This window comes from Aotus nancymaae, unplaced genomic scaffold (assembly GCF_030222135.1).
Source record: "Aotus nancymaae isolate 86718 unplaced genomic scaffold, 86718_ANA_hifiasm-v0.15.2.pri h1tg000021l, whole genome shotgun sequence".
Lineage (NCBI taxonomy): Eukaryota > Metazoa > Chordata > Mammalia > Primates > Aotidae > Aotus > Aotus nancymaae.
Genome location: NW_026988433.1, coordinates 28,603,611 through 28,618,104, shown reverse-complemented (window position 1 = coordinate 28,618,104; position 14,494 = coordinate 28,603,611). Strand labels below are relative to the sequence as shown.

The 14,494-nt window shown below is 46.9% G+C and overlaps 1 protein-coding gene across 2 annotated transcripts in view; it reads left to right on the top strand.

Annotated features, from left to right (window-relative positions):
- Positions 1-2,363: 2,363 nt before the first annotated feature.
- CHST11 (carbohydrate sulfotransferase 11) overlaps positions 2,364-14,494 on the top strand; it is a 301,772-nt gene continuing 289,641 nt past the window's right edge. The window contains exon 1 of one of the 2 annotated variants that reach the window (XM_012469202.2): positions 2,364-2,528. In XM_012469202.2, coding sequence (XP_012324625.1) covers positions 2,426-2,528 — 103 coding nt within the window. In that variant the 5' untranslated portion in view covers positions 2,364-2,425. Of the gene's footprint in view, positions 2,544-14,494 lie in introns of both variants that reach the window. The other variant, XM_012469201.2, reaches the window with a different exon arrangement.

Genomic DNA, 14,494 nt, shown 5'->3' with positions numbered 1-14,494 from the left:
ACTTATTTGTACCTACTATGTGCCAGTCATTGTGCTGGGCATTAGAGAGAGACAGAGATGAAGACAACTTGGATCTCCAGGAAGGAGTTCAGCCTAGTGGGTACAGTGGCCCAAAAGAGGTTTGGACCTAAGGTAGATTATGTGTCACAGCCTTAATCCTCACTGTGTGTTTGGGCAGGTTGCTGATTGTGGAAATGCAAGAACGGATGCTGGGCATGGTTCACTATCCTCCCTCACCATGTGGGCCAACTCCATGACCTCCACGACCCACAGGGAATTAGACTTCTCACCTCTCCCTCGACTCTGTGACTTCCTAAACTGCCTTGTGCATGTCCAGGCTTTGGGACAGGTAACAGTGAAGTCTCTGCCCAATGAGGTGAGCGGTCACTTGGGTGACCTGGGAGTAAATCCCTTCCCCTCTCTGGATCTGTAAAGCCAAGTGTTAAATGAGAGACTGACATTCTAGGCAAAGGCTTCGTGCAAATGTCCATCTAAGTCATGCTCCCTGCAAGGAATCCCGTCTTAATGATAGTGGAGAGGCGGGGAGGGTACAGTGCAACTGCCATTCCTGATCTCCTATCACCAGATTAGAAGAATCGCTGGAGAACAACTCTGTCTGAAGCTTGTTCAGCCCGGCTTCCTTGAGCAAGCAATTCATTCACAGGTGAGTCCAAATTAATACAGTACACAGCAGCTACATAAATATTGTGCTGTAATTGATTGTCTTCTGTAATCAAAGGCAAGGCTGCTGAGTTTGTTACTTTCCATGTAACTGCTGGAGAAGAACTCTGGGGAAGGGAGTTGAGGTTGCCCAGGTGATTTTTGTTGCACGGGTGTAGCTGCAAGTTGTGTCTCTGTCTATCGAGGGGAGGATAAGGCCCATTACATTCAGATTCAATAAGAATTTATCAAACCCCTATTTTGTGAGAGGCATTGAAAGACACGGTATCTTATTTCATTATTAATTTAGTATTAGTAATGACTTGATAAGGCACACATGTTAGTCTTTAAAATAACTTTTTTTTCCTGGCGTAAAAGTGTTCCCTACCCTATTGCCTGTGTCCACTTTATTGATTGCAAAACAGCTTAAATGCATGGAATTGGAAATTTGAAGTCACTTTACATACTACAAGAAAGCAACATTATCTTTCCATGTACCTGCCAGTGCTAAGGCTGGCTTGGCTTTTCCAGTGGTTTCTTGGACTTGAGTGAGGTGGCTTCGCTTTTCTCATCCCCTCCCAGCTAAGACTGCTGCGCATTTTCAATAATTCCGAGGATGCTCTACCCTTTAGGGAAGCAGAGTTTTGCAGTCCACAAATCCCTTTTACCTTGAGGGATGGTGGTGATGGTGGGTGTCAGAGACTCTGCCTAAGTCCCCGGAAAAGCTCAGCTGTCTCCGGACCTGAGAGTCCTGCAGTTTCCCTAACCTTGGCTTTAAGTCAGCCCTCTTTAACTCCTACTCCCAAGCTGGGCTGTCTTCGAAAGAAAAACGAAACCACCCAGTTATGAGCGTCGGAAAATGGGCACTCTCTCCCTGGGGGCTTGGGGCAACTTCCCCGCTACATCGCCCAGGGATTTTAAATAATCGTGAGCCACCAGAAACCCCCTAACCCTTAATTCTCCCCTCCGAGACCCAGCCCGCTCCCTGCCACTTTCCTCTCCAAACGCTAGTGGGGGTGGGTGGCAGCACCGAGGCGATTTTCTTCGTCTTTTTTTCCTCCGGATTTTGTCATGGAAACGCTGACACAACCTCCAGACGGCGGCCGAGCCTGGCCTGGGACCGAGGGCTTTTGGGACCCTGCGGGAGCGCAGCGCGCACTCCGCACTCCCCGGGCAACAGCTGGACGCGACCATATCCCGGGTAGGGGCGGGGGGAGCGCGATGCTCCGCCCCGGCGCTAGGGCCCCTCCCTCCTCCCGGCTCTCCGCAGGCGCCCTCCCCTCGCCGGGGGCCGCGAGTTGCTTTTGGTAAAACCCAGCCCCGGAATATATAGATCATAGGAGCGCAATGAAGTAGCCTTTGGAGAGGAGGGAGGGGGCCCGTCCGACAGCCACAGCGGCCAGCGCAGCGGCAGCGGCAGCGGCACCACCATCTCCGCTCGCACCCCAGCCGCCCGGCCCGCGACGAGGCAGCGCGGCCGCCGGCGGGAGCGGAGGAGGCGGCGGAGCGGCGAGGAGGAGGAGCAGGAGCGCGCAGCCGGCGGCTCCACGCATCTCAGCACTTCCAGACCAACTCCGGCACCTTCCACACCCCTGCCCGGGCTGGGGGCTCCGAGAGCGGCCGTGAAGCGAGCCCGATCCTCCCTCCGAGCCTTGCTCAGCTCTGCCCCACGCCTCCCGGGCTCCGGTCCGCGCGGCGGGGTCCCTGCTCCTGCGCCCCGGGCGCGCCTCACGGACACCCCGGTCCCTGCAGCCAGGACAAAGCCATGAAGCCAGCGCTGCTGGAAGTGATGAGGATGAACAGAATCTGCCGGATGGTGCTGGCCACTTGCTTGGGATCCTTTATCCTGGTCATCTTCTATTTCCAAAGTATGTTGCACCCAGGTAGGGGGCGCGTTAGCGTGGTTTTGTTGGATATTTTCTTCTCTCTCGCGCTCTCGCTCGCTCGCTCCGCCTGGTTTCTGCCTCTTCCTACCTTTCCTCTCCGCCTTCGGCCTCTTCGGGGCTCTTGGCTGCCCGGGTGTACCCGGGTCGCCGTGTCGGGATGGGGAGAAGGAGGGAAGGTGTGCTTCCCCCCTTCTTGTTCCCGGCTCCGGGCTGGAGGATGGGACTAGGAGGGGCAGTAGTTTTTGTTTTTTTTTCTCTCTTCTTCTTTTTTTTCTTTGTGTCCCTTGTCTGTCTGTCTGCGATGTAGCAGGGAAAGGGAGAGGTGTGGGAAGCAGCCGGGGGTGATGGGCTGGTTTGAGGAGAACGAAACTCCCCGGTGCTGCCGGGGTCGGAGAATGAAAGAGTTTACCCGGAGCCGGCGGCTCTGCGCTCGGCGAGCCGCCTCTTCCTGGTCGCGGGGCCGGGGGCGAAGGGTGCACGCCCTGGCGAGGGTGCGAGTCCTTGCAGCAGGCTGGGGAGCCCTGGACTGGGGTCCCACGTGTCTCGGGCCCTGCGCAGAGCTGAGCAGGTGTGGAGAGAAGTCGGGTGCCCGGCGCTGCCCCTCCATCACGCGCAGGCCGTTTGCCCCCGGGGTCGGGCTCCGCAGTGACCTTGCGGCTGGTGCCCCGGGGCCTGCTCCAGCCCCTCGCCCGTGAGCTGGGAAATGAGATCCTGGGTCACGCTTTGACCACTGCAGTTTTGGGAGGAAACTTTGGCCAGGTCCTGGGCTGACCGTCCGTGTGCATCCCCCCACTTCTGGGATCCGAGCAACGGGAATCCCCCGGGCTGTGTGGGAATGAACTCCCTTCCTCCGGTCCCCTGTGGCTCAGGCAAAGTTCCACGTCCGAAATTTGGACTGGGGGAGGGACGAGGCTCGCCGCTTCCGAGGGGCGTGAGGGAAAGTTTGGGACCTGGGGAGGGAGGGGCGCCCTCGAGCGTGGCCACAGGGGGTGAGCAGCTCGGCTGCGAAGCCCAACAGGTAGAACCTTCCGAGAAGCCTTTCAGGGTAACCGGGTCTCCCCGCCAAGCCGTGGCTCCCCTACTCCGGTTTCCCCTGCCTTAACAGCCCCCTGCCGGGCCACGTTGGCTCAGAAATCCTTTTTCTACGCCTTCGAGTCGCCTTTCTCAGCGTAGTCACAGCAATAATTTGCTTTTCTAATTGCAAGGAGGAGGGAGGTAGATACGCATTTCCTTCCTGGGAAGTGGGGTTGGTGTTTTTCGTTTATGCCTCTCGCCTTCTTCTTTCACTGTGTATCTAACACTTTAAAACAGACGCAGTCCCGAATTCATCAAACCTGCGTCTGGGTCGATGGCAGAGGAATAAAGCCGTTCTTTCCAACAAACGGGCAGGGCTGCAGGCTGCAGATTCCTTGACAGCGCAGGGACAGACGGCCCCCTTGCCCCACTCGGCCTGGAGCAGTTGTTAAGGCAGCCACACTGCCAAGGGTATCGTCCGACTCCACCACATGTAACCTCAGGACGTCCGAGCCAGCCCCGTTAAAGATGGCTTTTGTTTGCATCTGGGTATTTTTAGTTTAATGTCAGCAAACTACAGCGGTGTTTGTCTCCTCACCCAAACCTGCGGTTGTGAAACTTCTAAGGGAATTTAAAAATGGACCTGGCTTGCATTCCAGCAGGCGGGCTTTGGTTGCAGTGGGCAGGACCAGACAGACAGGGGTATCTCAGAGTGCCAAGCTCCTGGGGCCACCAGAGACCAGGCCAGGCTCACTCCAGAGTGCCAGGGGATGGGTGGTGTGCAGATACACTGGGGTTCAGACAGTTTAAACAAGGGGCTGGGTGATTTGGTCTAAACTCTAGAGATTTGTTCAGGTCTCTTAAAGTTTTGCTGGGATCGTGAATGCCAGTAATACTCTGTACAAATGCGCAGAACACGGATGTGTGTCAGCCTTCAGCAGGAATGCGCTTGAGCTTCTGTGTACCTGTTAATTGCCCAGGGAAAGAGAATTGTCATGGAATCTTTGTGAGAATTGGGAAATAACTTTCTAGTCAAAGATACTAGGAAGAAATTTCCAACTTGTAATTGGCACTTCATGAAAATTTCCAGCTCTCGTTAGAGTCTTAAGTTGACTTGAAAGTGACATCGTATCTTTACAGTCCAGCCTTTTGGAAGAGGCAGAGAGCCTTTTCTAAGCTTGTGCTGATAAAGATCCTCTATCGATGATCCTGTCCCATCTTTTATGTCCCCTTCTGGTCCTCTTTTCTCCCTTTGTTTATTATTTGGATCTCTATAAATATACTTTTCTGATATTTTCCCCCAGTCCATAGCAAATACTACTTTCAAAATACTCTGTTGAATGTAGAATTGCAGATAGTTCAATTGAAAGGCCTTCCTTATTTCAGATTACTTATAGTTCCACAAAAACTCAATGTCAACAGTTTATTATTACATGGGGCATTAAAAATATACTTTGAAATCCACATTAAACATTTTCTTTTTGGGGGGTTCATTTTATTAAGCTATACTGTTGATGACCGCTGACGTGGAATCTTTTTCATGCTGGTTCGAATTTCTTTAAAAGTTAAAGATCCTTGCTTCTCTGAAGTATCTTGGGGTAATGAAGGCTGATCCTTTAGCCTGGCTCTGCAGTTTTTGTCTCTCTAGATCACCCTGGAAGAGGCAGAAGGGACCACAGCGTGGCACAGATTGTGTAGCTAAAAATTTGGAGGCCTTTGGCAGGGGTTCCAGATACCTACATGTGAAATAGAAAAACAGTATTGCAAAAGCGATGGGTTCCAGGCTTCGTTGGTGGCTGGAGGGTGTGAGAGGAGGAGGAGAAAGAAAAAAAGGAAGGTGGGGCATGGTGGCTTATACCTGGAATCCCAGCATCTTGGGAGGCCAAGGTGGGCAGATCACTTGAGCTCAGGAGTTTGAGACCAGCCTCACCAACATGGCGAAACCACGTCTGTACTAAAAATACAAAAATTAGCTGGGTGTGGTGGCACACGCCTGTAATCCCAGGTACTCCAGAGCCTGAGGCATGAGAATAGTGGATGAACCTGGGAGGCATAGGTTGCAGTGAGCTAAGATGGCACCACTGCACTCCAGCCTGGGCAACAAAGTGAAACTGTGTCTAAAAAATAAATAAATAAATAAAAAACTGAAACAAAAAGGGGACAGCTGGCAAGGCTGGCTGCCCCTCTCTTCGATTCTAATCTGGGGCTCATTTTCTTTTCTAATTCATATAATTGATTAATTTGTACATTTGAGTAATTGGTCATCAATTGCACAAGGGTTTAGCAGAAGTGGGCCTTGTCAGTAGGACAGTTACATTTAGAGATTTTTGATACTCTGAGTTAATAGTCTTCCTTAAGAATATTTTACAGGGCAAGGACCAGGTTTTAGACTCCATTTTAGTGCCAGTGTTTTTTGCACAGGATCTGACAACGGTGGATTCTCAATAAAATATTTGCTGGGCGAATGCACGAAGTGGTTAAACTCCAGAAGTAGACCCACTTCTCTGGTTTACAGGAAGGTCACTTCAAGCTTTGCCAAGAATGTCTGGTCAATAACTCTGGCTCTGTCCGGTGGGGACAGTTCCTGCCTTCCTGAACTCTGACATGGACCTGCTTTAAACTCATCAGGCGCCAGACAGGAGCTTTCACCATAGCTTAAATATGCAGCCCGTGAAGTGTAGGCAGTTGAGGCATTGCTCTGTGTCCTGGATTCTGGAGAAGGTTGGCCTTGTTTAGCCACTAAGGAAATCCATCCATAGAACAGATAATCTTCTATGGTTGTGAACTACTCCAAAAGTCAGGGAGAATGGAACCACAAACGTGTGGTTTCTATACGGGTGTGAGTTCACCAATGAATGCTTCCTATGAAAGTTCATCCGCTTACATTAAAAAGTCTTGCATACCTGCCCCAGACGGCCGGGCTTTGATGGAGCCATGTCATGCAATGCAAAGCTGAGAGGCCCCGGGGCTGCATTTGTGCAGAGTGTATAAAGGCAGCTCCTCTGAACCTTCCTTTTGTGTTACTCCATAGGATTGTGGTTTTTGTTTGAAAGCTACCGTTCATAGAAAGAAGCCATCAGAGGAGAAAGCCTTTTCTGTCCCGTTCACTTCCTCTGTATTATTTTTATTTTTTCGAAACGTTTGTTTTCACTGTCACCTGGGATTTCTTTGCCTTGGTCGAATGTATTGAAAGATTATATCCTTTATTGAAAGATGTCTCAGTTTGCCCCCTTGGCATTTCACTTGATCAGGTTGAATCTAAAATGCATTTTGTATTATAATTTTAAACTAATTATAAACATAATATGTGCTCATTTTAGAAAATTTAGGAGGTGGTGGGGTGCGATGGCTCACGCCTGTAATCCCAGCACTTTGGAAGGCTGAGGTGGGTGGATCACCCGAGGTCAAGAGTTTGAGACCAGCATGACGAACATGGTGAAACACTGTCTTTACTAAAAATACAAAGAAAATTAGCCGGTCGTGGTGGTGCACTCCTGTAATCCCAGCTACTTGGGAGGCTGAAGCAGGAGAATCGTTTGAATTAGGGAGGCGGAGGTTGCAGTGAGCTAATTGGGCCATTCCGTCTTGGGTAACAAGAGCAAAACACCGTTTCAAAAAAAAAAAAAGAGAAAATTTAGGAGTTATAGAAGAAAAACAATCATTATTCCACCACCAAGAGGCAAGTGGTACTTAAAAATATATATTATAGAATACATTTACATATATTTATATGTTCTATATTTTTCTCAACTATACAAAATGCATATATATATAGTTGAGATAACAGCATGCATTTTTGTATCCGGTTTGATACTAAGTTTTTTTTTTTTTTTTTTGAGATACAGTCCTGCTCTGTCACCCAGGCTGGAATGCAATGGCACGCTCTCGGCTCACCGCAACCTCTGCTTCCTGGGTTCAAGCAATTCTCCTGCCTCAGCCTCCCAAGTAGCTGGGATTACAGGTGTGCGCCACCACGCCCAGCTAATTTTTGTATTTTTAAGTAGAGATGGGGTTTCACCGTGTTGGTCAGGCTGGTCTCAAACCTCTGACCTCGTGATCCACCCGCCTCAGCCTCCCAAAGTTTTGGGATTACAGGCGTGAGCCACGTGCCTGGCTGATAATAAGTATTTTAGACAAATACATCATTATCACAACTAGTGATTAAAGGAAAGACAAAGTTTAACCATAACCTTTTAAATGTATAGACTTGCATGTGTCTCCACCTCCCATCCTACCCCTTTGTAAGATGTCAGTTTGGTATTATTTTTTGCCGTGGTTGCACAAATTTAATGTTACATTACAGAATCTTTTTGCTTATATGTGGAATGAGCTTGGAGTCACACCAATTTGTAGGGGCTGTTATGTTATATACCTGAAACTTCCTTTGAAAAGATGTCAAGAGGGTCTCAAATATGAGACTGTTATGATTTCTGAAAACAGCATAAATCACTGAAGTGTACCCCATAAGTAGATATAACTACTGTGTACCTACAAAAATTAAGAAAAAAAAATAACTGAAGGAGAAGGCATTTTTTTAGCATGAGGTCTCTCCCTGGTCATTCAAATGTTTGCACTTCGATGGAGCATTTCGTGGCTGTGCTCAGATGAGACAGACGTAGGCCATCTCCTTTGGTTGTTATAGCCCTCATTTCATTGCCTTCCACAATAAAAGGGGTGATCAGGCACCATAGAAAAGGTGGTTGGAGGGTTTCTGTGGGGTGAGGGGTGAGGGAATCCATCCTTCAGCAGAGGTATCTGCTGTTAGTGTTTGTCTGGTTGAAAAATCATTTTGTTCATAGCTTTATCAGCACAGTCATTTCAAAGCAGGAAGTCAAAGGCTCCTAAGCAAAGGCGCCACCCTTTCCCTTCTTAAACCCACCAAAAGGACCTCTCTTTAATCTGAAGGTCAAGTGAAAAAGGCACTCAGGAAAGTCATTGCCAGCAGGCCTCTTCTAAGTTCAGACTGAGAAAAAAACAGAAGTCATTCTGCTGATTCATTTTTTTTCTTTTTAGTTTTTCCTTTGAATTTTTGGGATACCACTTTTATAACAATAAAAGAGGAGGCAGTTCTTCCTATGATATCATTGAACAATCTAATCTGTCAGTTAAATTTTCCTGGAACTTGTAATTTGATGCATCTTAGATCCAGTGTGATTGATTAAAACTTACAAGCCGACTTGTTCTCTTCCTCTCCAGCTCCCTCTCTGTCTGTCTCTCTTTTCCTTTCTTCTACTCTGTGTCAGATACTGTTCTTCGCACTGGAGATGTAACACATACATCTCTGCCTTCATGGAACTTAGATTCTAGTGGGCTAGACAGACTTTAAGCAAATGCAGAAGTGACCTATATGGTATATCAGACGGTGTTAAGAGAAAAACAAAACAGGGAAGATGGTTGAGTGATGTGAGAGGCAGGGGTTGCAATTTAATATAGAGGTAATTAGGGAATGTCATTGATAAGATGACACTGAGAGCAGAGACCTGCAGGAAGTGAAGGAGCTGGCCGCATTCCAGGCATAGAGCAACACAAGTTCAAGTCTGATCCCTGAGGCAAGAACACGCATGGCAAGGTGGTCAGAGTGCCCAGAGCAGAGGGAGGGAGGCAGCTAACAAGCATGCAGCAGGGAGAGACAAATCAGAGCCAGACGATTGCTTTGAGCTGTGGGTTTAACTGTAGATGGGAGGGAAGCACTGCAGAAGCTTGAGCAGAGGACTCTTAGGGCAGGGAGGTGAGGAACAAGGGTGGAAGCGATGTAGCAAGGGTGAAAATGAAGTCTCCTACTTGCATTTTTTTTTTTTTTAAGATAGTGTCTCACTCTATCACTGAGGCTGGAGTGCAGTGTTGTGATCTTGGCTCACTGCAACCTCTGTTTCCCAGGCCCAAGTGATTCTCCTGTCTCAGCCTCCTGAGTAGCTGGGATTATAGGCATGCACCACCACACCTGGATATTTTTGCATTTTTAGTAGAAACGGGGTGTTGCCATGTTGACCAGGCTAGTCTCGAACTCCTGACCTTAAGTGATCCACCCTTCTCGGCCTCCTAAAGTGCTAGTACAGGTGTGAGTCACCATGCCCAGCCCTACTTGCACGTTTGTGTTTATCTTTGGGCAGCTGATGGTATACTTTGGTTAAGTGGTCACCATAGAAGTCCTATCTCCCCTGCTCCCTCCACCTGCTCCCCCTTGACCCCCCAACTAGGCTATCTCCTTTTCTAAAAAAAAAATGTTTAAAACATTTATTTTTATTTTTAAAAACAGGGTCTTGCTCTATTGCCCAGGCTGGAGAGTAGTGGTGAAATCATGGCTCACTGCATCCTTGAACTCCTGGGCTCAAGGGATCCTCCTACGTCAGCCTCCCAAGCATCTGGGACTTACAAGTGTGTCTCCACACCCAGCCCCATTTCCAGTTTTTAAAGCAGTAATGTAGAGATCTGAAAAAGAAATTTGAGAATAATTTCGACTGAGCTTGTAGTGGGAAATTGGTGATATCTTCAGGGTAGAATCCATGGCATTTGTGAATAAAAATATCCAGAAGTGCCAGACTTATATCAGCCCTCAATAAAAACATAGATGAAGTGGATCAATGATCTGGAAGTAGAAGACCTGAGTCCTAGTCCCGGGTCTCCCATGTGCTATCCCCATAAATTACTGTATATTATTGATTCTAAGACATATTTTTTCACATTTTAGTAATTATGCAGTTTGTGTTGTAATTGATGGCATCTCAGCATGTTTTTACTGAGCAGCTGTTTTGTTTCTTGGTGGTCCATCAAACATAGCAGTGTGCCTTCACCACTGATGCCCTCTGAGGCCACCTCTGTAAATTGTGAAAGTACTTTATGTAAACCATGGCACACTTCAAAACCTCAGTAAGTGATGAAAAATGCCATTCCTCCAAGATGCAGACTCTGAGGGCTCAAAAGTACCTGGTTAGTCTTGAGTACTTGCTTCCCAATGGCTAGACCAGCATGCAGTCTGTCCAGGTCTTTTTAACTCTGCCTGGCACTTATTTTCAGAGCCCAGGGCTTGTAGTTAGTATTTCTCTGATTAATGATGAGGTTGATTAAGAGTTAGAATGGGGAGGGTGGGAAGTAAGTGATTTAACTTGGGGCTTGAACCTGGAAGTTCAAATAGAATAGACATAAACATTGCCTGGGGAAAGTATCACCAATATGGACCTTTGTTTCTTTCAAGGCTACTGAGCTGTCATCACTTTGTCATTTCTCTTCTCTGGCCCTTTTAGAAATGTGCTATAGTTGTTTGTTTATTTGCACATCTTCCTTTTTTGGTACAACAAGGCATGGATTCTATCAGGTTCATCTTTATAGCCTCTGACCCTGGCCCAGAGGTGCTTAGGAAATGTTTAAAGGGTAAATAATTGATTCTCAAAGATATCCTTTCCACCTTGGTCACCACGCAACCCATGTGCCCACAACTCAGAAGGAAGAGCCAGGCTGGACTGTCATGTCCAAAGAGCATCTGCTGGGGTCTAGTCCATTTGTCTCCCAAATCTCTTTGTTTCTGTTCTGCTGTGGTTCAGGGCAGGAAATAGAAAGCAGTCTAGGTATTTTATTTTTTAATTTAATTTTTTTCTGAGACAGAGTCTCACCCTGTCGCCCAGGCTGGAGTGCAGTGGTGCCATCTGGCTCACTGCAACCTCCGCCTCCCGGGTTTGAGTGATTCTCCCACCTCAGCCTTCTGAGTAGCTGGTATTACAGGTGCCCATCACCATGCCTGGCTAGTTTTTGTATTTTTAGTAAAGACGGGGTTTCACCATGTTGGCCAGGCTGGTCTTAAACACCTGACCTCAGGTGATCTGCCCACCTTGGCCTCCCAAAGTGCTGGGATGACAGGTATGAGCCACCGCGCCTGGCCCCAGTCTAGGTATTTTAAGCAGAAAGATATTTACGAGAGGGAATTTGGTGCTTATAAAGTCTTGTGGGGGGGTGCTGGAGGAATAGGGCTCCAGGAATAAGTTTATATAATAATTCATAAACGTATGTTGGCATGGCTGCTCAAAAAAAAAAAAAAAAACTGACTCACCAGGGGCGCTACACCTTCCGAGTCTGTGTCTGGAACTATTAAGTTCAAGAACAAACTGATGGCAAAGCTGGAGAGTGGACCCTATAATGCTGTTGCAAAAAACCCTCATGTCCCCATCTCCATGCTTGCCAGCACTCAAACAGCCCCAAAGGCAGGAAGATGGCCTCTGCCTCACATCTGCTTTCTAATCTCAAGTGAGTGCTTCTGTTTGGGGGAGCCAAATTCACATTTAGAACCTTAGCTTCAAAAAGCCTGGGAAATACAGCTTTTCAGTTACCAGCCTCTGTAGGCTAGAAAGCTTTCTAAAAGGAGGGTAGAATGAATGATGAGCAGATAACCACAATACTCACCACACCCTGTTAGTAAAACATATTTGAGCAGCCATTCCCCAAAATATTTTGTTTATAAATAATTTCTGCATGTTACTACCATTATCTACATATCTAGGATAGGATCCTTTCTGACTAGTGACTGTAAATCTGTGTGTCATTATCTGTTGGGTAATTCTGTTGGCTGGCTCTTTATCACTTAGGGTTCTTTCCTCCTTTTGACTTTGTAATGTGGTCCACAAAGATGGGGTGGAGAGCTAGTACTCAAGAGAGAGGAATGCCATTTTCTTGTATGCCTGCCTTGTGACAATTATCTTCAAGATGTGGTTTCTTGGCTGGGATCTCTTTAAGCCTCAGTTCTATTTTGTGAGGAATAGGATAGTTAAAAGTAGATCATATAATCTGTAAATTTACTTATGATTCAGCTGTAAATGGTTATTCACTGAAATATGCTGAGAATGGTGGGATTATTGAGGTGGTCACTTAGTTCACTTTGTGGTTGAGGATAACTGCCTGAGTTTCATAAATGGCATGTAATTTGATATGACAGGTTAGATGGGGGTGTTTGTGGCCATTTGTATTCTTGATATAGTTAAATTTCTTTTTTTAGGTTAACTGAAAATGGGAGGTCTGGTGTTTAGATGAACTGAAAATGGAAGGTCTGATGTTTCCTCCCCAGACCTGGCACAATGTTCACTAGGATTTTGGAGCCCCAGGTCTGGACCTGCCTCGAATGTCATTGGTTATTGTCAGACCTGCCATTGTCAACTCTGGGTGAAAGTACAGTGTAAAACCTAGTGTCAGTTCTAACAGTGATGGAAGCTTAGTTTGGCTTTAGATAAGCAGTATGGGGAGGGCTGATAATTCCAGCATCACTGGGACTTCCTCAGGTAGATAGGGTTAGAGACAAAGAAACCTGTTAATGAAAGTGTTTAAGTCCTTTTCAGTCTCTGGCTTGAGTGGTTATCTTAAATGCCTTGGGGGGAAAAGGCTCACAAAGGGAACTCAAGTGAGATAAGCTGGTGGCTAGGTTTCCGTTAGAAACTGTTAACTTCAAAGAATCTCAGAAGAGGGAAACCACAGAGGCCCCTCTAGGGTAGTGTTGTAAGAGGACACTTAACATTTCTTAACGGTTGTCACATTTTACCATTAATATCATTGCATGTGGTCACTCATTATAGTGAAAAGAACACAGAATTTGGAGTCTAGACACCAACTTTTAGGTTTTGCTGTTCCCTGTATCCATTTGACCTCATTCAAGATGTTTTTGTTGAATGCTTACTAAGAGTTAACGCTCTGTTCTAGATGTAGAATCCAACAGGTGAAAATCCATGTCCTCATGGAACATACATCGTAGTGGGGGAGACGCAATAACAAACGCATATTAAATTAAAGAGTATATTTGAAGGTGACAGATGCTAGGGGGGAGAAAGCAAGGAAGAGGGATGTGACGTGGCAGTGGTGGGGGATTGAAATTTTAAATAGGATTGTCAGGGAAGTTCTCTCTGAAAAGGTGGCTTTAAGCTGGGCGCGGTGGCTCACGCCTGTAATCCCAGCACTTTGGGAGGCCAAGGTGGGCGGATCACAAGGTCAAGAGATCGAGACCATCCTGGCCAACATGGTGAAACCCCGTCTCTACTAAAAATACAAAAATTAGCTGGGCGTGGTGGCGGGCCCTTGTAGTCCCAGCTGCTCAGGAGGCTGAGGCAGGAGAATTGCTTGAACCCAGGAGGCAGAGATTGCAGTGAGCCGAGATTGTGTCACTGTGCTCCAGCCTGGTGCCTGGCGACAGAGCAAGACTCTATCTCAAAAAAAAAAAAAAAAAAGAAAAAAAAGAAAGAAAACGAAAAAGGTGGCTTTAAAGATTGAAGGAGATGAAGGTAGACGGGAGATGAGCCGATGAAATAACAAAAGATATTTATTGGGTATTATTTACTGAAGGCCAACTTGGGTCAGGCATTGAATCTAGCTTACTTCCCATGGGACTCTTACAATGTGTACACTATCATCACCACATTTTACAAAGGCGGAAACTGAGGCGTAGAGCATTATCACATGTCTAAGTTCACCAGGAGAGGAATGGATGGAATAAGAACTGAACCCGGCTGTGTGACTGCGTATCTGCTGCTCATAACATCTAGGAGGGCTCTCATTTGGGGATTACTCTTCCCATCCACCCCAAAGATTGGTGATAATGATTGCAATTTAGTGATAGACATTCTGCAAAGGGTGGCACCTTTCTGCCCATCAAAGAGTCATTCTGCCCAAATGCCACTAACGGCCCTCGTTGAGAAATATCTCAAGACTCTATGTGAAAACAGCATCTGGCATAGTACTTGGCTGCATCTCATGACTTGGACAAGTGCCTGGCACGTGTAGGGGCTTAATAATTGAGTGAATGAGTGACCGAGTGAAAGTCACAAACAAGAGATTTAGTCTCCTCACTTGCCAAGTGAAGGTAGTAATATTACCTTTCTTATGCGGGTGATGGTAAAGATTAAATGAGAAGTTAGATGTGCAAATGCACTGGAGATGGATGTAAACGTTTACCTAGGTAACAAAAT